Source organism: Diabrotica virgifera, chromosome 7, assembly GCF_917563875.1.
Source record: "Diabrotica virgifera virgifera chromosome 7, PGI_DIABVI_V3a".
NCBI classification, from domain to species: domain Eukaryota; kingdom Metazoa; phylum Arthropoda; class Insecta; order Coleoptera; family Chrysomelidae; genus Diabrotica; species Diabrotica virgifera.
Window position 1 is genome coordinate 118,349,650 of NC_065449.1, and position 24,923 is coordinate 118,374,572.

General features: G+C 34.5%; 1 protein-coding gene across 2 annotated transcripts in view; it reads right to left on the reverse strand.

Annotated features, from left to right (window-relative positions):
- The window catches only part of LOC126887612 (cytochrome P450 6k1-like), a 145,214-nt gene that overhangs the window by 10,338 nt on the left and 109,953 nt on the right, over window positions 1-24,923 (reverse strand). For both annotated transcript variants that reach the window (XM_050655205.1, XM_050655206.1), the window contains exons 4-6: window positions 19,348-19,635; window positions 13,185-13,391; window positions 11,119-11,367 (exon numbers count right to left, since the gene is read on the reverse strand). In XM_050655205.1, the coding sequence (XP_050511162.1) occupies window positions 11,119-11,367; window positions 13,185-13,391; window positions 19,348-19,635 (744 nt within the window). The remainder of the gene's footprint in view (window positions 1-11,118; window positions 11,368-13,184; window positions 13,392-19,347; window positions 19,636-24,923) is intronic.

Here is a 24,923-nt window from a genome sequence, read left to right on the forward strand (position 1 = left end):
GGAAAGTGCCACTCAGAAGTTAAGCATAAATTTTGGAATTAACGAAAATTCCCGGTGGAAAATATCCTACCTAAACGTCGGGTTTTTGAGGAGGGTTTGCTGAAGATGTTAAACTTCGTATACACTGCTTCATGATCAGATAGTCCCGCATTAATAACTGTAGAGCAGACATCAAGGGGTGAGAAATCGGAGACAATATAATCGATTATGGTAGATGTAGTTTTTGTAATCCTTGTAGGAGAATTAACGTGCATTGAGAGACCATACGATTCAAATATGTTGGCCAGGGACACTTGGGTAGCACAAGCAGCAGCATAATTAATGTTAAAATCACCGCATAGAATTTTTCTGCTTTTATGAGGCAGGTCATATAACAAATTTAGCAGGTTCTGAAAAAATAGTTCCACGGTAGAGTCAGGTGATCTATAAATGCAAATAATGTAAAGATTAAGATTTTTATTATAAACTAAGGAAAACTCAAAGAAGGATTCACTTAACAAACAGTCATATTTTGTTACCACAGAAAAATCATTATATCTAGAGAAAATTAGAGTACCTCCATGAGCCGATCTTGGACGATCATACCTGGCAATTGTGGTATATTTTTCTACAAAAAAGTCTCGTTGAAAGAATCGAAGAAAAGGAAATAAAAAAACGGCTGTTATGCTGACGACGCCGTAACAGCCGAAAATGAAGATGACATTCAAAGATTAATTAAAGGATTCCAAGACATACTCATACACAACATGGTGATCTCAACACAGAAAACTAAATCGTTAGTGAGATGAGCAGAACTGATACGATGTAAACTGGTCGTAAATACCAAAATAATAGAACAAGTTATGGAAACAGGATACTTGGGAATAAAATTGTCAAGCTACGGAAAATTATAAGAAGAAGTACAAAAACAAGTGAACATGGCGAACAGAGCAGCAGGATGTCTCAACAACACAATCTGGAGAACCAAATACCTCACAACGGAAACGAAAACCGGGATATATAAATAAAAAATAAGACCGATAATGACGTACACAGCGGAAACCCGAGCAGATACGGCGAAAACACAAAGACTGCTGGAAACAGCAGAAATGAAAGTCTTACGAAAAGTAACAAACCAAACTCTAAAGGTAGAATTCCGCACTAAGCGACCGAGACAGGAGACCGCGACAGGCGACAGATAGTTCGCGATAGACGATAGTTGGTCGCTGGTCTCGGTCGCGGGCTGCAGAACTACCCTGATATAATTGCATTGAGAGCAGTCGTGGGGAGACCTCGCCTATCTGTCGCCTGTCGCGGTCTCCTGTCTCGGTCGCTTGGTGCGGAATTCTACCTTAGGAGACAGAGTAAGAAGTGAGGAAATACGAGTGAAATATGGTATAGAAGAAACAAACCTGTGGACCATACGGAGAAAAATTGAATGGAATCAACACATAGAAAGAATTACAGAAAATAGGATAGTACTAATAGCAAGAGGCAAATCGCCAAATGGAAGAAGATCATTGGGACGACCGAGTAAAATATTGATCAGAAAACGTCAATTGAGGCTAAAAACCGAAGTAAAACAGGCATTGAGCCTATTTATAAAGTAGGAAGAAGAAGAAGAAAAAGAAGAAGAACTGTAGATTTTTTGAAGAAAAAAAAATGATAAATGTGAAAAATTAGTTTTGTTTTTTAATAACAGAGCTACTAAAAATTATTTTAGAACAAAACTAGTAGCGTGTATGGGCTCCGCTAACTCATCGAAAACCAGGCATGTTTTCAACACATTTCGAGTAGTTGCTTGATCTAGTTGTTTCCATTCTTCCACGAGAACTTCCTCGACATTTTGTATGTCTCTTAGTGGTTGACGAGCCTTCAAGCGCTTCCCGAGTGTATCCCAAATGTGTTCGATGGGATTTAAATCTGGACTCTTCGCTGGCCTCTCCATAACCTGAATTCTGTGAGTAGTCAAATAATTTAGCACTATTCTGGTCACGTGCGGTCTCACATTATGTAGGACTTCGCTTATGTACCGCTCTGCCGTCGGCGCCTCTTTATATACTTTCCTGATGAAACAAATTTTTTATTAAATTTAACGCCTAGATAAATACGACCTGCACGGGTTGCCTATCAAAATCGTGACAGAGCTATCCCTAAGGAGGGAGTTGGGTTTGAAATCATTATTTCAAGCACATTTTTGTGAATTTTTTTGGAAAGTATGATAGAATAATTTTATTTTTAAATTAAATAAGCTTACTCAGTAGGATTCAAAGAATATTTAAAAAAAATATAAGGAAAAATAAGCAAACATTGGCAAATTTTTAAAGACATCTCAAAAAATGTATTTTGCGGTGGGCATCAGAATTAGTCACAATCGGTGAATCATGTGAAATAAAAAGATCAAAAAGATTTTATTAGCTTATGAGTTTATCGAGGTAAATTTGTCGGGTTTTTTTTAGTTATAATGATTTTTGACTTTTTGTTATCACTCAGAATTCAAAACAACGAATTTTTTGAACAAAAAAGGTCGAAAGTCAACGTATTTATTATTGTTAAATAACAAATAATCATAAAACAAAAAATATCTCAACAGCGTTACCTTAAGAAATGTCTCATGAATATAAAATGCAGCATTGTTGGCGGATCGGTCTAGTAGTTTTTTAGTTATAATGTCCACCGTCTTTGAAAAAAGCAGTTTTGATATAAACGCTTTTAAAATTTTGTCAACTTTTATTTTTAATATCTTTTTTGTGTCAAATCGTTAAGTGGTGCCCACCAGAATATGTTTTTGAATAGCGGAGTTATTTATAAAAAAAATGGGAACAGCGGTTGAACATTTAACACTATGCTCAAGCTCTCTGGGCAAAGCGTGTCGAAGGTAGGGGTATTCAACCCAGCTAGCAAGATAACGTTGCCTTAACGTTAAATTTAGGTTTTTTTGTATTGCTACGTAACATCTAACAAAAAATGACGTTTCTGATACGAAATTTTAACACGTGTATTATACGTATGTGTTTATTCGTAGAGTTGCACAAGTTTGACTTGAATGTTTGAACTTGACAAGAGTTTGACATAATTTCAAGTCGAACTCAAGTCAATCCTTCTGGAATTAATTCAAGTCAAGTCAAACTGGTCAATGGTTACAGGTTTGAAAATTCAAACTAGTTTGAAAGGGTTTGAAAATTAATTTATTTAGTATATATTATACTTTTCTTCGAGATAAAATGTTTAGTAATTTTTCAGGAACGCAACTCATAAATATTGGCAATTGTAATTATTAAATATATAATTATTAAATATTAATTATAAGTATAATACATATCTGAATTGCCGATATAAATGAGTCAGATTAAATAAATTATTAGAAGAATGTTTTACTAAGCAACAACATTTTTGTTACGAGGAGAACGATACACATTTCGGTAACTGATACTCGACGGAAAGGAGGGTAAGAGAGGACTGGGAGTTACAAGATGTCATGGCTGCCTAATCGCCAATAGACAGGAACCCGCAGCTATGAAATGCTTCGCAATGCTGTTGAAAACAAATTTATGTAATCCTGACTATCTAACGTTTCATCTGACAAGACAATAAACGGTGGACGCCTATACAGAAATGCACAGCATCTTAAGAAGAAGAAGAAATATGAATTTATAATTGCCAGACATTTTTGCACGTTTTATTTATCACAAACTATTAGTTGATAATGACAGATTTAAATTAAATATTAATAAATAAAACTTATCGTCAAAATTTTCAACAAATAAAAAATACCTGGATAAATTATTTTTGGTTTAAATTAAATAATTATAGAATAAAGACAGGACAAAATGAAATTGAAGTCGTATCAAAATTTATACTTATATTTCAGAAAATGACATAGGTATTTGATTATTTTCTCATTTTTTCCCTTGCAGAAAACACATTGCATTTTCTAACATTGTATTAAAATTTTACTGGCAAGAAACACGACAATAACTTAACAATGTGTGACTGGCTCATCTTAAATACAAGTGCGGGCAATATGCATTCCCGCATTTCTCGAAACTTGGGTAAAAATAAGTACCTGCCAGTACTAAAAGGTTCCTTGATATTTTACATTATTTGTTGCTTTATTGTTGTAACTCTAAAAAAAGCCTACTATTCTTTAATCTGTTATAAAAACGAATTGGCAGAGTGGCAGAACCATGGTCCAGAAATACACTTTTGTAGTTTTATATTTGTTAGATGACTAATGAAACTATTACCATTAAGAGTATAAAGTACCTGGTATTGATAGTTATAGGAATCGTTACAAATAGTCAAAAATAACGAAAATTTACGTCACTGCTAAATACATATTATTTTAACGCTTTTAAATCCATCTGGCTGGTGACTAAAACCGAATTAATGTCGGGTAGTGCACTTATTTTGTACATATACAAATAATATAATATTAAAATTACAGACCTACTAAAATAATTAATTGTTTAATTAAATTTTACCAATAAATATATTTTTCATAATTCATTTGTTACAGTTTCACACATTTGATTACCAATCAGATTTTATTGAAACTAAAAGAATAAAACATATAAAATAGGTCTATAAGGTTTTGCCCACGTGGTAACGTTCATGGCTACCGGGCAATAGTATAGTATAGTTGATTCAAAAGATGGCATAACCCAGACATCCAAAGTGAAAGTTATTCTTCAACACCAAATTGTTCTATATGGTCCACACGATGTCCAGAAAAAAGTCATGCCATTTTGAGCGTCGGGTTTGGGGGGGGAGAGGGGGGAGAAGTCGGTAAATTCGTAGTTTTTTAAGTTTTTCGCCAATATTTCTAAAACTATGCGGTTTAGCATAAACAACCTTTTATGCAAAATTGTTCTATATTAAATTTGAAATAAAAAAGGCCCTATGCATAATCTTTCTAAAATGAATGGTTCCAAATTTACGGAGGTACTATAGTATAACTTGTCCAAAAAAAGGCCTATCCAAAACATCCAAAGTAAAAGTTTTCCTCCAACACCAAAATGTTCTATATGGTCCACATATTGTTCAGTAAAAAGTTACACCATTTTGAGCGTCCGGTTTGGGAGGGAGATGGGAGAGAAACCGGCAAATTAGTAGTTTTTTTAAGTTTTTCGTCAATATTTCTAAAACTATGCTTTATCGTAAACAATATTATATACAAAAATGTTCTACATGAAATTCAAAACAAAATAGGTTCATACATAATTGTTATAAAATCAACGGTTCCAGAGTTACGAGGGTGAAAAGTCAAAGTTTTCGATACTTTTTTTACCAAAAATCCAGACATCCAAAGTGAAAGTTATCCTCCAACACCAAATTGTTCTATATGGTTCACATAATGTTCAGAAAAAAGTCGCACCATTTTGAGCGTCGGGTTTGGGGGGGGGGAGAGGGGAGAGAAATCGGTAAATATAAAAAGTATCGAAAACCTCCACTTCTCAACCTCCGTGACTCTGGAACCGTTGATTTTATAACAATTATGTACACAACATTTTTTGTTTTAAATTTTATGTAGAATATTTTTCTATAGAACATTCCTTACGCTAAAGCATAGTTTTAGAAATATTGACGAAAAACTTAAAAAAAACCACTAATTTACCGATTTCTCCCCCATCTCCCCCCAAACCGGACGCTCAAAATGGTGTAACTTTTTACTGAACAATATGTGGACCATATAGAACAATTTGGTGTTGAAGGAAAACTTTTACTTTGGATGTCTGGGTTAGGCCTTTTTTTGGACCAATTATACTATACTACCTCCGTAACTTTGGAACCGTTCATTTTAGAAGGGTTATGCATAGGGCCTTTTTTATTTCAAATTTAATTTAGAACAATTTTGTGTAGAAGGTTGTTCAGCTAAACCGCTTAGTTTTAGAAATATTGACGAAAAACGTAAAAAACTACGAATTTGCAGATTTCTCTCCCCTCTCCCCCTCAAACCCGACGCTCAAAATGGTGTGACTTTTTCTGAACATTATGTGGACCATATATAACAATTTGGTGTTGGAGGATAACTTTCACTTTGGATGTCTGGGTTTGGGTCTAACTATACCATACTACAAGCAGTGTACACCGTTAAGCAAATGTAGGTGACTGCACCGATCTGTTTTCCAATCAAAATATATATCAAAATAAAGAATATTAAAGAATCTTAAATGATATTAAATGATTAAATTTTAATATCAAACGCAATGATATAGTGTTGAATATCTCCATCTTCGACTGGCTTTGCAGCAGGTTCGCGCCAGCGCGTTTGAGCGTAGTGAGAATCGTTCAAAAGGTTATCCCATTTTTTTTGTAAATAACCTCGCAATTCAAAAATAAATTCCCGTGTGCAGCACTTTACCATTTGACAAATAAAAAAGAAATTGAAAAAAAAATGACAAAACGCGTTTTTCTCAAAACTGCTTTTTTCAAACGCGGTTGAGGAGATTGTAACTCAAAAACTACTAGACCGATCTACCTGAAATTTTGTATATATTTTCTTTAGACATTTCATAGGTAACGCTGTAGAGACATTTTTTGTTTAATGCTTATATTTTTTTAACAATAATAAATATGTTGATTTTCACCCTTTTTTGTGTAAAATATTTCGTCGTTTTGACTTCTGAGTGATACCAAACAGTCAAATATTGCTAAAACTAGAAAAAACTTAACAGCGTTACATCGAAAAACTTATAAGTTAATAAAATCCCTTAGATTTTTTTTTGTTTCACATGATCCCATGATTTCTGATGTCCATCGCAAATTTGCCACCGTTGGCTTATTTTTTCAATTTTTTCCTTGAATATTTTTTTTTAATATTCTTTGAATTATAGTGAATATACTCATTTAATTTAAAAATAAAATAATTCTATCATACTTTCAAAAATAAATTCAGAGAAATGCTTGAAATGTTGAATTTAACACCTACACCCCGCTTAAGGGTAGCTATGACACGATTTTGATAGGCAACCCATACAAGTCGTATTTGTCTATGTAAGAAATTTAATAAAAAAAATGTTTTATCAGGAAAGCAGATGGGTGCAGGTCGAGCTATATTCGGATCCCGTTCTACACGGACCCATGTTCATTGAAAACACTTCCGAAAACAAATTTACCTAATTATCATGATTTTATCAAATAAGAATGTTTTTGTGTTAAAAAAATTATTTACCAGCATATCAACGAGGAATATCAACAAAAGGGACAAAAAAATAACCAATTGCTAGTTAGGTTAGGCTGCTAAACTAACCCTACAACCCTCCTCCTTTATCCGGGCTTGGGACCGCCAACATCACTCACCAAGCTACTATATCCACCTAGTGTAGTGAGTAGTACAGGTGGAGTTAAGAAAAAGGTTACGGTTATAAAGGAAATCTATCGCAACCTATCAAGTATGAAACTGGCATTAGACAAGAAGATTCGCTGAGCCCATTAATATTTAACCTGATAATGGATGAAATGATAAAGAAAGTTAAAAAAAGAAGGGGAGAAATATAGAATGAGAGAAAGAGAAATAAAGATAATCTGTTATGCCGACGATGCCGTAACAGCCGAAAATGAAGATGACATTCAAAGATTAATTAAAGAATTCCAAGACAAAGCGCTCATACACAACATGGTGATTTGGCCTAGGCCAAAGTAGTTTATCCTGAAATCGGGTTTGGCCGGTAACATATACATATAGTGAAACTACATGTTAACTACTTGAATGAATCTTAAGGAATAAATAATGAACAAATTCTTAATAATAAACCCTCTTTCTTAGGTGCAATATTATGTTTTATAGAATTGATTTCTGGGTCAGCTCTACACTCGTCAATTTATTATTATAGGTCCTAATAGAAGAACAAAGAATAATTGTTATTTTAGCATCAGTACTCATTTAAAGTAACTAAACTTTGTAGGCCGCACATGGAGCGTGATAACATGCATAATATTGGGCATTAAATATATTGTTTAATTGTTCAGATATGTATGAATATTTAAGATTAAACATAATTAATAGTCTTAAGATTCGAATATATAGTCCTGTCGCCAGTGGGGGTACAACGGCCTCCTTAATTCAGATGTACTTACTTAAGTTCTTTTTATGTATTTTGACCCGTAGAACACGCATTTTTTGGGTAACAGAGTTGATCCGGATGTCGATAAGATTGTGTGAAAACTGGCTAGTGATTTGAGTAGGTATTTTTTTTTTGTTTTTATCCACTTTTGCCAAAATTAGCAAAATTACTAACTATTTAGTAATTATTTACTATTTAGTAATTATTTTTTGCAAATTTTACCAAATTGACAAAATTACTTAATAAAATCACTAGCCAGTTGTGTCTGAGTTTAGCGAACAGACTATACAGCGTGAGTCATGAGGAACTGTACATACTCCTACCTCGTGTAGAGGCTCCTATGGGGAATAACAAATGATCATTAAAAAGTGTCTGCTCCCATTGTTTAATAATATACAGGGCGAGTTTCGCATTTTGACAGAAATTTTATTCGTCATAATTTTTGAAAGTTCAGATCGATTTGTCTCTTATTTTGGTCAATCGTTACAATATTACCACCTAATCAATTGATCTATTCAAACTAGAAAAAAATCACGTCCGGTTTCAAAAAAATTAGTTCGTTTGGGTCATAGAAAAAATTTCAACCTGTATACGCTTTTTCAAAACTATAATATGAATTTTACAAATTATACAAATAGGCAATTAAAATGACATATTTATTTTTTCCCCACACGATTACTTAATTTTTTATAAAAAAATCAATTTTGAGTATGAATTAAAAGTTTGGTAAAGTGAACCATAGATTTAAAAAAAAATAACTTTTATTACAAAAATTAATTTTTTTTAAACAAATATTTAATTTATGTTACCACCCAATCAACTGATTTATACAAACTAGAAAAAAATCAGGCCCGGATTTAAAAAATTAGTTCGTTTTGGTCTTAGAGAAAATTTCACTCTGTATAAGCTTTTTGAAAATTCTAATATGAATTTTACAAATTAGACAAACAGGCAATTAAAATGGCATATTTATTTTTTCCCCACACGATTTCTTAATTTTTTATAAAAAAAAAATTTGACACTGAATAATTAAAAGTTTGGTAAAGTGAACCATAGATTTAAAAAAAAATAACTTTTATTACAAAAATTAATTTTTTTTGAACAAATATTTAACTTATGTTACCACCCAATCAACTGATTTATACAAACTAGAAAAAAATCAGGCCCGGATTTAAAAAAAGTAGTTCGTTTTGGTCTTAGAAAAAATTTCACCCTGTATACTCTTTCAATCAAGATAAGACCGGAAATGGATAAATTGACTGTTTTTAAGCAACTTTTGTTCTATAGAGTTTTTTACTTAATTCAATAATTTTCGAGTTATTTGCCATTGAAAATGTTGATTTTTCGACAAGAAAACTACCTTTTCAGACGGTTTTTCGCAAATAACTCAAAAAGTAAATATTTTATTAAAAAAATATCCTTAGCAAAATTGTAGCTTATAAAAAACCCAAAAAAAAAATGGTGTATAAAGTCTATGAATCAAATAAAAACAAAGTTGTAGCTCATGAAAAATACGTTCTTATTCGTCTAATTCCAAATCGAATATTTTAAGGTGAAATCACCGAAAAATTAAGCACGTTTCGGGAAAACCCCATTTAAACTTTTTTAAAGTGTTTATAAAAAGCTTTGTTTTAATTGCTAACAAAAGCTTTATCATTAAAAATAAGCGAGTTACGCTCAAAATAAAGTTGGGCCTCTTTTTTTTTGTAAAAAATCATGAAAATCTCGCCGTGTTTAGCTCCCCAAATGAAATTAATCGCTACCGCTTTACAAACAATTTACTTACCTATCTATTTTTTAAATGATTTCTCAGTTTCACAGGTTTAAAGTGTTTATTTTTGAAAGGGATATAATTGAGAAAGCTTGATTTGGTCACTAATCACGAGTGTATGAAAATTTTGAACAGCCATATCTTAACCAATTTTTGTCTTAGGGAGAAACAAAATGAAATTAGCATATTTATAATAGCAAAACCTACATTTATTTACTCTTTAAGATTTTTCTTATCACTAATACTTTTTAAGTTACTTTGAAAAAATTTAATTTTTCAGAATGAAATTTTTAGAAATTTTTTTTTTAATATAAAACCAAATGTTTTCAAAAATAAGCTTTCAAACAATACACATACAGTTAAAATAGATGGTAAAGCCAAACGATTAATTTCATTTAGGGTGCTAAATAGAGGGAGGTTTTCACGATTTTTTTTACCAAAAAAAGGGGCCAACATTTTTTTCAGTGTAACTCGTTTATTTTTGGTGCTGTAAACTTTTGTAAAAAACAAACAATAAGCTTTTTTTCGATACTTTAAAAATGTTAATAAGGTTTTCCCGAAAAACGCTTCTTTCTTCGGTGATTTCGCGTTGAATTATTCGATTTGGAATTAGACGAATAAGAACGTATATTTCATGAACTACAACTTTGCTTCTACTCAATTTGTAGACTTTACTGGTACACCATTTTTTTCGTTTTTTATAGGCTACACTTTTGCTAAAAATATTTTTTTCAATAAAATATTTACTTTGTGAGTTAATTGAAAAAACAGTCTGAAAACGTAGTTTTTTTGTCGAAAAATCAACATTTTAAATCGCGAATAACTCGAAAATTCTTGACTTACGTAAAAAACATTATAGAACAAAAGGTGCTTAAAATAAGTCAATTTATCCATTTCCGGCCTTATTTTAAACACGCGTTTTTCACCCCCCGAGAAGGGGTAAATGTCATCCACCAAGTAAAAGCAACCAACGGCACAAATTCAACTTTAAAGTGGAGGGTAAGTATAACCTAAATCCAAATTTTCATGCAATTCGGAGTTGCCCCTGGAAATTACACTCCAAAACGGTCATTTATTGGGCTAGATAGCTATGACACGATTTTGGTAGGCAACCCATGCAAGTCGTAATTGTCTATGTATGAAATTTTATAAAACAAATGTTTCATCCGGATGCAGGTCGACCTTATTCGGATCCGTTACTACACGGACCCATTTTCATTGAAAACACTTCCAAAAAACAAAATTACCTAATTATCATGATTGTATCAAATAAGAATGTTTTTGTGTTAAAAAATTATTTACCAGCACATCGACGGGGACCATCACCAAAAGGGACAAAAAAGGAACCAATTGAGTTATCAAATTTTTCTCTAAACCTTTCAGGATTGTACGTATACGGATCTGGAAAAATGTCTTTGTCCAAGTGTAAACCGTAAATTGGGATTAATACTGCTGTACCTTTGTCGATAACTACATTGGAATTTGGTATGGAATAGTCTGTATTACATCTTCTATCTAGAAATGGAAGAACTGGATACCTTCGTAAGGTTTCTAAAAAAAGGAATATAGTATTATGTTAACAATTTAGGAATATTAATGAATGCAATTTTTTAATATTTAAATTTTATTATATACACTGAGGACGAAATCGTAGAGTTAGATAAATGATATAATGCTCGTATTCTTCTTCTTTAAGTTCCTTCTTCTATCGAAGGTTGGAAATCATCATGGCAATGCGGACCCTGTTGACTGCCGCTCTAAATAGCTCTGCACTACGGCATTTGAACCATTCCCTTAGTTCTTAAGCCAGGATTTTCTTCGTCTTCCCACATTTCGCTTTCCTCGGATTTTGCCTTGCATAATAAGTTGTAATAATGAGTAATTTTGCCCTCTCACCACATGTCCCAAGTACTCAAGTTTTCGTCTTTTGATAGTTAGTATTATGCTCGTATTGTTTAGGTATTAATAAATGTATTATAAATTAAGTAGTCGCTTTTTAGTGCTCGTGTAACTAAATTAAAATAAGTGTTCGAAGACTGTACAAAAAATAAAACAAAAATTTTAAATAAATTAATAACAAATCACGTTGCACTACAAACGTTATTCATTTTCAAGGTATACATAAATAATGATATAATAATAAGCTATAAAAAATACTAAACATTGCGAACAATCGATAGTAAGACGCTGTGGGATAGAGCTAGAAGTGCAGATATACGAAGGAGATGCAAGGTGGACAACATTAATAACTGGGTGAAAAGCAGAGGAGTAGATTGGAACGACCACATAAGCCGAATGACAGCAAATAGAGTAGTAAGGACGGCGAGAGACGGTTCCCCAATAGGAAGACGATCAGTGGGAAGACCACGAAAAAGATGGAATGACAACTTACTGGAGGCACATTGAAAAACAAACAGAGTAATGTATATATAAAAAGAAGAAGAAGAAGAAGAAGAAATACTAAATGACAGGGAGAGAAGAGTACTTTTGAAGTATGTAAAATATTTAATTCCTAGCTGAGCGCTTTCGGCTTATAAAGCCATCTTATCTTTAGAGCTATGCCACAATAAAACATCTCTATCTCTAATCTCTAATGAATAATAATTGGTCGTAGCATTCAAAAGGTTTAACTTACGTCAATAACTTCAAAATACCAATATAAGAGAGAAGGATCCCATGCAAGATTGGAAAAGCTTTTTCTTGTGCAGTTTTTTATTAATTAAAAAAACTTTGTTCGACGTTTGGAAAAAAATCTTGTTGTCTGTTGTGAAATTGTGGTTGATACAGTAAAAACATATAAAACAGTCACAATTGATTCTCACAAAAAGCACATTTTAAAAATTTAATCAACGTAAAGTCAAAAAAAAACCAAACGTGGAACAAAATTTTTTCAATCAATAAAAAACTGGATAAGAAAATGTTTTTTCAATGTTACACGGGCTCCCTCTCCCTTCATAGTGGTAGTTTGAAATTATTGACGTAAGTTAAACCTTCTGAATTCTAATATAAATTATTCATTAGATACCTTTTATTTCAGCATAGCTTTGAAGATGGCTTTATAAGCCTAGTGCGGTCAGCTAGGAATTAAATATTTTACACACTTCAAAGTACTCTTCTCTCCCTGTCATTTAGTAGTCATAAGTGTGTACAAAACCATTTCAGTCTTTACAATTATAAAAAAATATCCATAAACATGTATAAACTATAATAAATTAGCTATATAAAACACATATATTTACGGCTTACACCACAAATCTCTGTGACTGGAGTGTATTGCCTATACTGTGTTCCAGTGCGAGAGTAAATTCAAAATATAAACTCTCAATAAGTAATCTAATCTTTTTTTTACAGAAATATACATGTCTTACCAAAAATGCACATATCCAAGTACGGTAAATCATGAACAGCTTCATAGGTTATCCCACCGTATTGCTTAAGCTTGTTTTTTATTTCTGCTCTTACTTTGTTCTGAATTTCCACATTTTTTGCGAATTCATATAAGGTGAAAGAAATTGTAGTGCTAGTAGTTTCATACCCAGCCAGAAGAAATTGTATCGGTATACCAACAATTAAGTCTAAAATAAAAAAATATTTAAAATATATAAAAAGTATCAATTAACAAATTGAAGAGTCTCAGATGCAGAATTCACCATTAAAATGGTAAATAGTTATTTAAATCTGAGACTTTTCATGTTGAAAGTTCTTTCTGGTACATCCTTAATCTGCGACTTTCACAATTTATAAGACCGCAGACGACGAATATAGAAAACAAAAAAAATTCCTTGCAATCACATTACGTTTTCATTCGTCTCTGAAAAGGACAGAAGAGGAACTTTCTAGTACTCAAATCTGAGTAAAGTTAGAAAAGTAAAAGATGGTTTTGGTTGTTTTTGATTCAGAGAGATGCACAATCGCTGGACAGCTGTTTCCACCGTTTCAGGCTTTTTCAACAGCGCTAGCGTGCACTTCTCTGAATCGAGAAACAGCTCAACCATCAATTTAAGGGGAATTTGAAAGATCATTCAAATTCCAATTGGGACGCGATCCAGCGAAATCTCAACAAATTGAAGAGTCTCAGATGCAGAACTCACCATTAAAATGGTAAATAGTTATTTAAATCTGAGACTTTTCATGTTGAAAGTTCTTTCTAGTACATCCTTAAACTGCGACTTTGACAATTTATAAGACCGCAGACGACGAATATAGAAAACAAAAAGGATTCCTTGCAATCACCTTCCGTTTTCATTCGTCTCGGAAAAGGACAGGAGAGGAACTTTCTAGTACTCAAATCTGAGTAAAGATAGAAAAGTAAAAGATGGTTTTGCTTGTTTTTGATTCAGAGGGATACAGATTCAGAGGGCACGCTAGCGCTGTTGAAAAAGCCTTAAACGGTGGAAACAGCTGTCCAGCGATTGTGCATCCCTCTGAATCAAAAACAAGCAAAACCATCTTTTACTTTTCCAGCGAAATCTCTTAACAAATTGAAGAGTCTCAGATGCAGAACTCACCATTAAAATGGCAATTAGTTATTTAAATCTGAGACTATTCATGTTGAAAGTTCTTTCTGGTACATCCTTAAACTGCGAATTTTACAATTTATCAGACCGCAGACGACGAATATAGAAAACAAAAAGGATTCCTTGCAATCACATTCCGTTTTCATTCGTCTCGGAAAAGGACAGAAGAGGAACTTTCTAGTACTCAAATCTGAGTAAAGATAGAAACGTCTTTCTTTTTCCTGTCTGGATCCGACTACAGTTTTTTTGCCCAATATCGGGCTACGTCTACACCCTTTGTATTTGCGAGCCATAAATCATCGAGGGTGCACTGTGATGGGCAAAGTCTGCATACTCTCAGATGCTCTACGCTCTGTATTTCCCCACATTCACAAAGTGCGTCGTTATCTGTCTTGATGCCCCATTTAATAAGGTCTGTTTTACAGGGGCAACACCTGTGCGTATTCGGTTGAGTGTCCGCCAGCTTCTCCAGTCCAGGTTCATTCCATTTGGTCGTTCTGGATGTAGGGGGAACAGTTCGGGTGGTTCGACGATGACATTTCTCATAAACCTTTTCCTTGATTTAAGTCGGCTGATTCCTGGCGGTTCGTCAAACCCGTATAATTGGTGCCTTTCATCGAAAGTTTGCCTGAACTTCTCCACATATTGTGAGGCGCATCTACGGTCGTCTGGTGATGCGAATCCAGCTGCCCGGTACAGTAGTGGTAGAGGGGTAGCCTTCATACAACCGGTAATTATTCTACATGTTTCATTTAACGCCGTGGTGACTTGTTGGGCGTGTCTAGATCTACGCCAGACGGGATAAGCATATTCCACTGTTGAGAAACATAAGGCCTCAGCTGTTGACTTTAAGACCTGGGGGTTTGCACCCCACTTGCTCCCTACAAGTTTCCGGAGAAGGTTGTTTCTCGTAGAAACCTTTTGTCTTGTACTCTGACAGTGGAATTTATACGTTAGTGACCGGTCTAGTATCACTCCAAGATATTTGGGCCTATCAGTATGTTCCAAGGGTTGTCCTTCCCAAGAAACATATAGTTTTGCATGCGCCAGATGGTTGTTGAGGTGGAATGCACATACTTGGGTTTTAGTAGGGTTTGGCTTTAATGAGTTTTGTTTGTAGTAAGTTGACATCATGTTTAAAGCCTCTTGCATTGTCGACTCTACTTGTGCGAGTGTTTTCCCCTTTACGACGATACCAAGGTCGTCAGCGTACACAAAACTCTCACACCGAGGGTGCATTGGTTGGTCATTGGTGTAGATGTTAAATAGGGACGGCGCCAGAACGCTTCCTTGAGGTAGGCCATTTTTTTGGGTTCTCCATCTGCTCTTCTTTCCCTTTAGCACAACCTAGAAGCGTCTATTACACAACAGTGATCTTATGATATTTACCAGGTCATAGTCAAGCACAGTGTTATAGATCTTAGTTAGCAAGGTTCTGTGGTTTATCGTATCATATGCCGCTGTGAGGTCTATCAAGGCTACTCCCACTATCTCCCTCTGCTCAAATCCCTCCTCTATGTGCTCTGTTAGGTTCAGCACTTGGCCTGTGCATGATTTACGTGGTCTGAAGCCTGCTTGTTGTGGGATTAGTTTTGCATCTAATGTTTCCTGGATGCGGTTCAAAATGAGGCGTTCATACAATTTATATAAATCACATAGAAGAGATATCGGACGGTAGCTACTCGGTAGTTCAGGGTCTTTACCAGGTTTCAGAAGGGTTACTACTTTTGATTTACGCCATATTTGTGGAATCTGGTAGGTAGAGCGACAGATGTTAAATAGATCGAGCACCCATTGTCTCGCTTTTGCCCGAAATGTTTTATCTGCTCTGCACCCCAGGGGATTTTCCATTTTTCATACACAATATTTTTAGCTCTTTGATGGTAAATGGGTTTCGCAAGAGAGTTGTTTCCTGGTCTTGAGTTCTTATAATATTTGGCGTTTTTCAACGATTGTTTGTTTTGCCATTCAAAAGCAGTTGGTGGGCTATCTGATTTGGCGTTATTGCACATGGCTCTTTCACTTCTGTGGGATCACCATTAAGTTTTTTGATCATATTCAAAGCCTGCTTACTACTGTGCGTCATATCCATTTTACTTAAAGTCTCGCTCCACCGTTCTTGTCTGGAGGCGCTTAGTATTTGCTGCAGTCTCTCCCCTATCTCTGCCGTAACTTTGCTAAATGGGTCTTTACTATATTCTTCGGTGTACTTTGTCATAATGTCTTTTGCTTCTTCGTTCAGGCCAGATATGTAATGTTGTTGACATCCTCTGCGTATGTGTTTACATTAGGTTCGTTTTACAAGTTTGATGAACGCATCATAGTTTTCGTAATAGATACAAACGTAAAAGATGGTTTTGCTTGTTTTTGATTCAGAGGGATACAGATTCAGAGGGCACGCTAGCGCTGTTGAAAAAGCCTGAAACGGTGGAAACAGCTGTCCAGCGATTGTGCATCCCTCTGAATGAAAAACAAGCAAAACCATCTTTTACTTTTCTATCTTTACTCAGATTTGAGTACTAGAAAGTTCCACTTCTGTCCTTTACCGAGACGAATGAAAACGGAATGTGATTGCAAGGAATCCTTTTTGTTTTCTATATTCGTCGTCTGTGGTCTTATAAATTGTAAAAGTCGCAGATTAAGGATGTACCAGAAAGAGCTTTCAACGTGAATAGTCTCAGATTTAAATAACTATTTACCATTATAATGGTGAATTCTGCATCTGAGACTCTTCAATTTGTTAACAGATGTCGCTGGATCGCGTCTCAATGGGAATTTGAATGATCTTTCAAATTCCCCTTAAATTGATGGTTAAGCTGTTTTTCGATTCAGAGGAGTGCACGCTAGCGCTGTTGAAAAAGTCTGAAACGGTGGAAACATTTGTCCAGCGATTGTGCATCCTTCTGAATCAAAAACAAGCAAAACCATCTTTTACTATTAATTAACACGTTCGATGCGTATGTCGCTCATCTGCGAGATTCAGTTTCCTTCTCCAGTGCTGATGTCACCGATCACCGACATGTGCTCACTTACATTACATTATAATAATTATTTCAGGTTCTGAGAGAAGCACTTAAAAAATATACGCAACGATCGCGTCAAGAGGATAGGCGCAAATGTTCGGCTCCAATAATATTTTAAGAAAATGAAAAAAAAAATGATATGAAAAATAAAAATGAAAATCAAGATCTCAGACAAAGGACCGGTATCACAGATGTTATAGAAAGTATCGCCAAGCTGAAATGGAAATGGGTAGGACACGTCGCCAGGCTGAATGATTCAAAATGGACGTGAAAGCGGATGGAATGGAGACGAATAGAAGATAAATGCAGTAGAGGAAGGTCGCCTACACGATGGACAAATGAAGTTTGGAAACAATTGAGGGAGGCCTATGTCCAAAAGTGGACGTAAATTGTTAGGATTATGATAATGATGATGACTATTTAAAGCTATTAATTTTTTTCGATCATGAGAAAACTATTTTTGGATTCAAAAGAAACTTTTTTTTTATTTTAAGGGACTTTCTATCCTTCGTTCATAGTGTAGTCTTTCATTCCGCGTTTAAATTTTTCAAAAATATTTTGGCATAGTAACTCATATTATGGACACAGTAAGGCTCAAACACAATATTGATATGGGCATAGTAAGGCATAAACACAATAATGCGTATAGCCCAGTCGGGATACTATTTGACCTTGCATTAGGAGCTGCCAAAAGTTTATTTTTCCAATCTTAAGGGCGATCAATAGTAGTACAAATTTAAAATCTCAACTGAATTTGACCGTTGCGTTAGCCGCCATCGTGATTTTAAACGAAAACCGTTTTTGCTCAATATCTCCGCCATTTTCAACTTTTCGACAAAAAATATACAAACTAAAATTGTTGAAAATACGATTTTATATAATATCGTTTATTATAATTTTTTTCGTGCGGTCCATATTTTCCGAGTTATGGGGAAAAACAGTGACAGTTAAAGCATAATATCTCGTTTATTATTACCTTTACAACAGATTTTAACCTATACAAAAATGAAGAGAATTAAATTTTGTACAATTTTGATCTCGTTCATTGTTTTGATAAAATCAATATTTAAGGTAGTACGTATGCGGTAAAGGCGCGAGCGTAAGACCCGATTGATTTTAAAATTGTTTTTGTTCAATATCTTCCCCATTTTCAACTTTTCGACAAAAAGTGTAAGGACTGAAATTGTTGCAATTACGATTTACTACAATTTTTCGAGAGAACCAGTGGCGGGTCTAAGAGGGGGGTGAATGGGAAAATTCCCCACAACGGGATACAAAATTAAAAAAAATTGTTGAAATATTAAAATATGTTAGCTGACATGAAACCTAATTATCGACAGACAAATTCAACCAATAAAACCAGCTAGTTAATAAAATTAAGTGAACTTAATGCATATAAGTTATTATTTATATCTTTTATGTAAGTACTTAGTTTGGTTGGTGTTTCATTGGAAGTTTCAAAAATTGTATAAAATATAATTCTCTTTATTTTTGTTTATGCACAATTATGTCGTAAAGTTAATAATAAATGAGACAATTCAATAATTATGCTTCCCCTCCGCTTCCATTATTTACCTCTTTAACTCGGAGAATATTGACCGCATAAAAAAATTGTGGAAAAGAAATTGTAGCAAATTTCGTTTCCAATAATTTTAGTTCCCACCGTTTTTGTCGAACAGTTGAAAATGGCGGAGATATTAAGCAACAACGGTTCTCTTTTAAAATCAATATGGCGGCTAATGCAACCGCGGAATTCAGTCGAGATTTTAAATTTACACTACTATTGACCCCCCCTAAAGATTAAAAGAATAAAATTTGGGGCAGCTCCTAATGCAAGGTTAGGCCTGTTATTCGTCTTAACCCTACTGGACTAGTATGGAGGAACTGATGGTTGTCAGTGAAAACAAAAGATAAATTTTGACTTATCGGGGAAAACTATTTATTTGTTACCATGCAAATTTAAATACTAAGTATTTAAAAATATGTCTTACTTTCGTCATCTTGACTGAGTTGTTTTTTATTTTTCAAATCGTTTATTATATCTATTATGTCGTTGAATGTATGAGTATCTTGACGGGATTTCATCGTTTTAAGAATCGCAGCTGAGAAATAATCCATTGAGTCTTTGGGCAAAAATTCTAGTTTTAAGTTAGCAGCCCAATCTGGCTTAAAAAAGTACATCATCTGCGCAAATGCATTCCTCACTGAAAATTCAAAACATTTTCTGCCATGTGCTCGAAATATTGAAGGAGCTTTATCGAAGCAATAAGATTGGATACCTGCAAAATATAAAAAATTAAATATATTTTAGGATTTTATTAATCCATATTTGAAAAGGTAATAAAATTTTGTATTTTAATAACGATTTCCGAAACGAAAATCGAAATACTTATTTTTCTAACAAGTGCAGAGAGTCATACTTTTACGCACGCGACTGCAGTTTGCCGAACGACGGGAAGCGGGAGTTCGGCAAGCAGTCGAGTGCGGAAAAGAGACTTTCTGCAAGAGTTAAGAACAATATTTTTTCTACGAGTCTTTAAAAAATTACCAAATTTTAATCAATTAATTTAATTAATATAAATAAATATACACAAATTAATTCTTTGGCAAGGTTGTCAAAACCAAACTTTCAATATAATTAGTTAGCATGACGACGATCTTGGTTTCCATGACGATAATTCAAAACGACTGTTATTGTCTACCGATTTGACTTTCGAATATTATGTCAAAATAATCTTATTTCATCGAATTGTCGCGTTAATTTCATTAAAACAGGAACACAATAAGATACATTTGAAATGAAATAGTAAGTATCTAAATATTAGTTTATTGCATGTATTATAATTGACCTGACCAATATCAGTCACTGATTCAAAATAAATTGCAGACAATGGAAGAAGAAGAGACATCAACACCAGAATTGACCATAGACCAGAAATTGCAAAATATAACAAACGCCATAGAAAGCGCCGCAGCGGAAACGATAGGGAAACAAAAGAATAACAAGAAGAAAAACCAGTGGTTTGGTGGTTTGACCAGGAGTGCGAACAAAGCTTACAGCAGAAAGCAATCAAGAGGCTGGAGCTACTAACGCGACCTACAGAAGAGAACAGGGATGACTACAACAGAGTAAGGACTCAAACGAGAAGACTTTTGAGAAGAAAAAAGAAACAGTACCTAGAAGCACGAATACAGCAACTCGAGGAGGAACATAGAACCGGTCAGTCTAGACAGTTTTATAGGGACATAAAAACAATGACGGGCAACACGATCAACAGCCCAAGATTTATAAAAGACGATGCAGGACAATTGCTCACTGACGACGAAGAGATAAGCCACCAATGGAGAAAGTATTTTGAGCAACTCTTAAATACAGAAAACCCCACAACGGCAGGGCAACAAAGACAGTACCAGTTAGCCGAACCTGAAATACCAGGGCCCACACTAGCTGAAGTAAAGTCCTCAATTTCGTCCCTAAAAAACCATAAAGCCCCAGGCCCAGACGGCATACAGGCGGAACTACTAAAAAAAGGGGGAGACAAACTACATCTTGAGATATATCATCTTATAAGAGAAGTCTGGGAAAGAGAAGAAATACCGAAAAACTGGCATGAAAGCCATATAATACCTATTCACAAGAAGGGAGACAAACAAATATGTCGGAACTATAGAGGAATATCGTTAATTAATACAACATACAAGATTATATCCATAATACTGTTTGTATACAACATACAAGATTATATCCATAATACTGTTTAGAAGATTAACTCCATACGCAGAGGAAATAATAGGCGACTACCAAAGCGGATTCAGACCGGGAAGGTCGACTATAGACCAGATCTTCGTCCTACGCCAGGTGTTGGAAAAAAACTGGGAATTCAACCGCGATGTACACCAAATCTTCGTGGACTTCAAACAAGCTTACGATTCTGTTAGCAGAGAAGCATTGTGGGAGACTATGGTAGAAATGGGAGTACCTGGAAAACTGATACGATTAGCAAAGGTGAGCACGGAGAACGCTTCCGCACGAATCAGAGTTGGCAGCAACACGTCGGAGGAATTCCTCATTGACACCGGACTTAGACAAGGAGATCCTCTCGCCCCCCTGCTGTTTAACTTCGCACTGGAACATGCAGAAAGGAAAGCTCAGCCACAACTGACAAACAGATTTGCCGCCCAAGGATCAAAAATACTATTAGCCTTTGCGGATGACGTGGACACAATTGCACAATCCACCAGAGACGCAAAAGAAGTTTTCGCCCTATTCGAGAACGGAGCCAAGGAAGTTGGTCTTAAGGTCAACGAGGACAAGACCAAGTACATGGTGGTTACGAAGAACTTAAGACCAAGGGTTAGACAAAACGTAACAATTAATGAATACAATTTTGAAGTCGTCAAAGAATTTAAGTACTTGGGAGCGATCATAACATCTGAAAATAACTATGAAAAGGACGTGGCAGCCAGGATTATTGCAGGAAACAGGGCATATTACTCGTTAAGGACCCTACTTAAATCAAAAATACTCTCAAGACCAGCAAAAATAAGAGTATATAAGACAATAATTCGTCCCACAATAACGTATGGAAGCGAAACCTGGACTCTGAATCAGCGGGAAACAACAAAATGACTGGTACTTGAAAGAAAGATATTGCGGACTATCTATGGGCCTTGCAGAGAAGAGACAACAGGAGAATGGAGAAGAAGACACAATGATGAACTCCAGACAATATACGGAGATGAAAACATAGTACGCTACATTAAATCAAACAGAATACGATGGGCGGGTCACGTACTAAGATCAAGTGACGAAAGACTTCTAAACGCCACATTCTGGGAAAGGCCCGATGGAAAAAGGTCAGTTGGTCGCCCAAGAAAGAGATGGAAGGACGCAGTAGCCAGCGATCTACGCAAAATGGGAGTACAGCAATGGGAAATAGCTGCTCAGGACCGACAACAATGGAGGGAAATAGTAAACGCGGCCAAGACTCACATAGAGTTGTAGAGCCAAATGATGATGATGATGATGTATTATAATTATTTTAAGGCCATATTAAAATATCTAGACGCGTGCGGAAAAGTAAAACGCGTGCGGAAAAGTAAAACTTTCCAAACTAAAACGCGTACGCGAAAGTAGAGATTTTTGCACGCATTAGCTTTTCGAATATATAAAAATATTGTTTCTACGGACAATATTTTTAAAGTTATTCGAAATGTTTATAAACTACAAAATTTAAAATATTTGGCATTAGGATTTTTGACAATATTAATTCATTTTTTTACCTTTTTTAATACATTTTGATACTATTGCTCTTCTACTTTCATTTGGCATACTCAGATATGACCTATGTTTTATGTTATTGCCAAATAAAGGTCTATGTGATAAACAAATAGAATAACTTTTAAACTAATTAATGGATCGGTCTCAAATTTTGAGGGTTTGTTAACTACCAAAATACCCAACTTTGGATGAAACCCTAAAATTCTTGGTTAAATTTGGTAAAAGTTATTAACAAATATCAATTTTCATTTATTTTGCAATTTGTGAAGCAAGAAATAGACTTATAAAGTTAAAAAATCGGTATTTTGAAGCTTTTTCAGTGTTCTAAAAAAATCAAATTTTGTAATTTTATGTCAACTACTTAGCTATTTATGGGGTGCAAAAAATCGCGTTTCTTGCACTAAATTGTTGATAATTAAACAACGGACGCGAACTCTAGGCAGGAAACAGGTAGGTTTTCTTCCTATAGGTCTACAATAACTAAAAAAGTAGTCAGCTACCTGGATATTTTAGTGTCCTGAGAAAATCCTTATTTGCCTGGACTAAATTCTTCAACTTACTCTGCGATTAGTAAAGTATCATCAGCTTATCTGATGTTATTTATAGGTTCTCCGCTTACTTTAATTCCACTTGACAATTCCTTTAGTACCATCTGAACCTCTAAATATAGCTTAAAGAGTAGAGGAAAAAGTATGCATCATTGCCTTACCCCTCGTTGTAAAAATAATTAATTTAAACCAATTTTTTCTTAAAAATAAGAAATTTAAACCAATGAAATTTACACATCCTATAAACAATACATAGGTAAGTAAAGTATCTTGTGAAGCGGTAAGGATTAATTTGACGATTTTTTTTTTTCAAAAAGAGGGACCAACTTTATTTTGGTCGTAACTTGTTTACTTTTAATGCTAGAGTCTTTTTAAAAGAAATAAAATAAAGCTTTTTTTAACACTCGCAAAAAATTTTTCCCCAAAAAGTGCTTCATTTTTTGGTTATTTCGCTTTGAAATATTAGATTTAGAATTTGACCAACAAGAACCTACTTTTTATTAGTTATAGGTATCTCTGTTTTTAGTGGGTCTACAGGCTTTAGAGATACATCATTTTTTTTTTATTTCTGTAAGCTATATTTTTGATGAAAATATTTTTTTCGATAAAATATTTACTTTTGAGTTATTTGAGCAATTATTTTTCTATAACTAGAAAAGTATTGACTTAGTGAAAAAACTCTACAGAACAAAAGTTGCTTAGAATTAATCAATAGTCAATTTATTCTTTTCCGTACTTATCTTAAACGTATGTATTTCACTCCCGAGAAGAGGAGATACCCACCCCCAGGGCAAAAGCACACACATAAAAAGTGTTTTTGGACCAGGGCATTTAGGAAAAAATAAATTGATTTTTAAATACAGGGTCCATCGACTTACAAACTTTTTGCATTGCGTTCAAGATGACGTCAGGAAAAAGTCTACAACAGATAAATGCATAAAATATATCTAAAATTGCATAAACATGTCAAGATTAGTATATTAAGGGCCCGATTTTGTTACTCGAGAGTTTTTGGAGTCGCTGGACATAAATACGCAATCTAACCTGACTTCTAGTGTTTTCGGCACTAAACTGATACAAACAGATTACTCGTGGGGTTTTGGGGTCTCTGAACACGAATACGTCAATAGAACCGACCCCCGGAGCACCTGGTGCCTAGGCTCACTGCTGAGGCCGCTCGCCATCTTTTTGAGTTTTGAGTGTTTTCGACACGAATATGACATGAAAACCGACCTTCGGAAGAACTAGTACCCAGCACAGTCCCCCAGGACGTAGTCACGTGTACCAGGTGCTCGGGAGACGCTTCTAAAAATGTATTCTTGTTCAGATACCCCAAAAACTGTCGAGTAATCTGTTTACATCAATTTAGTGTCGAAAACCATCGACACTCCAGAATATAACGTATCTTAGCAGTCACTCTAAGCACCAAGTGCTCAGGGGGTCGGTTTTGATGGCATGTTCGTGTTCAGAAATCACAAAAAACTCAGAACACTCTATTTGCATCCATTTAGCGTCAAAAACTTCGAAACTGCAAAAAATGACGTGTCTTAGTAGTAAACCTGGGCACCAGATTTTGATAGAGTATTAAAGTTCAGCGAAACAAAAACCCTCGAGTAATCTGTTTACATCTATTTCGGGGATGAAAAATCCACGAGTAGCAAAATTTTTCCCTTAATTTACTTATTTTGACAGGTTTATGTAATTTTAGATTCAATTTATCCACTGTAAAAATGCAATT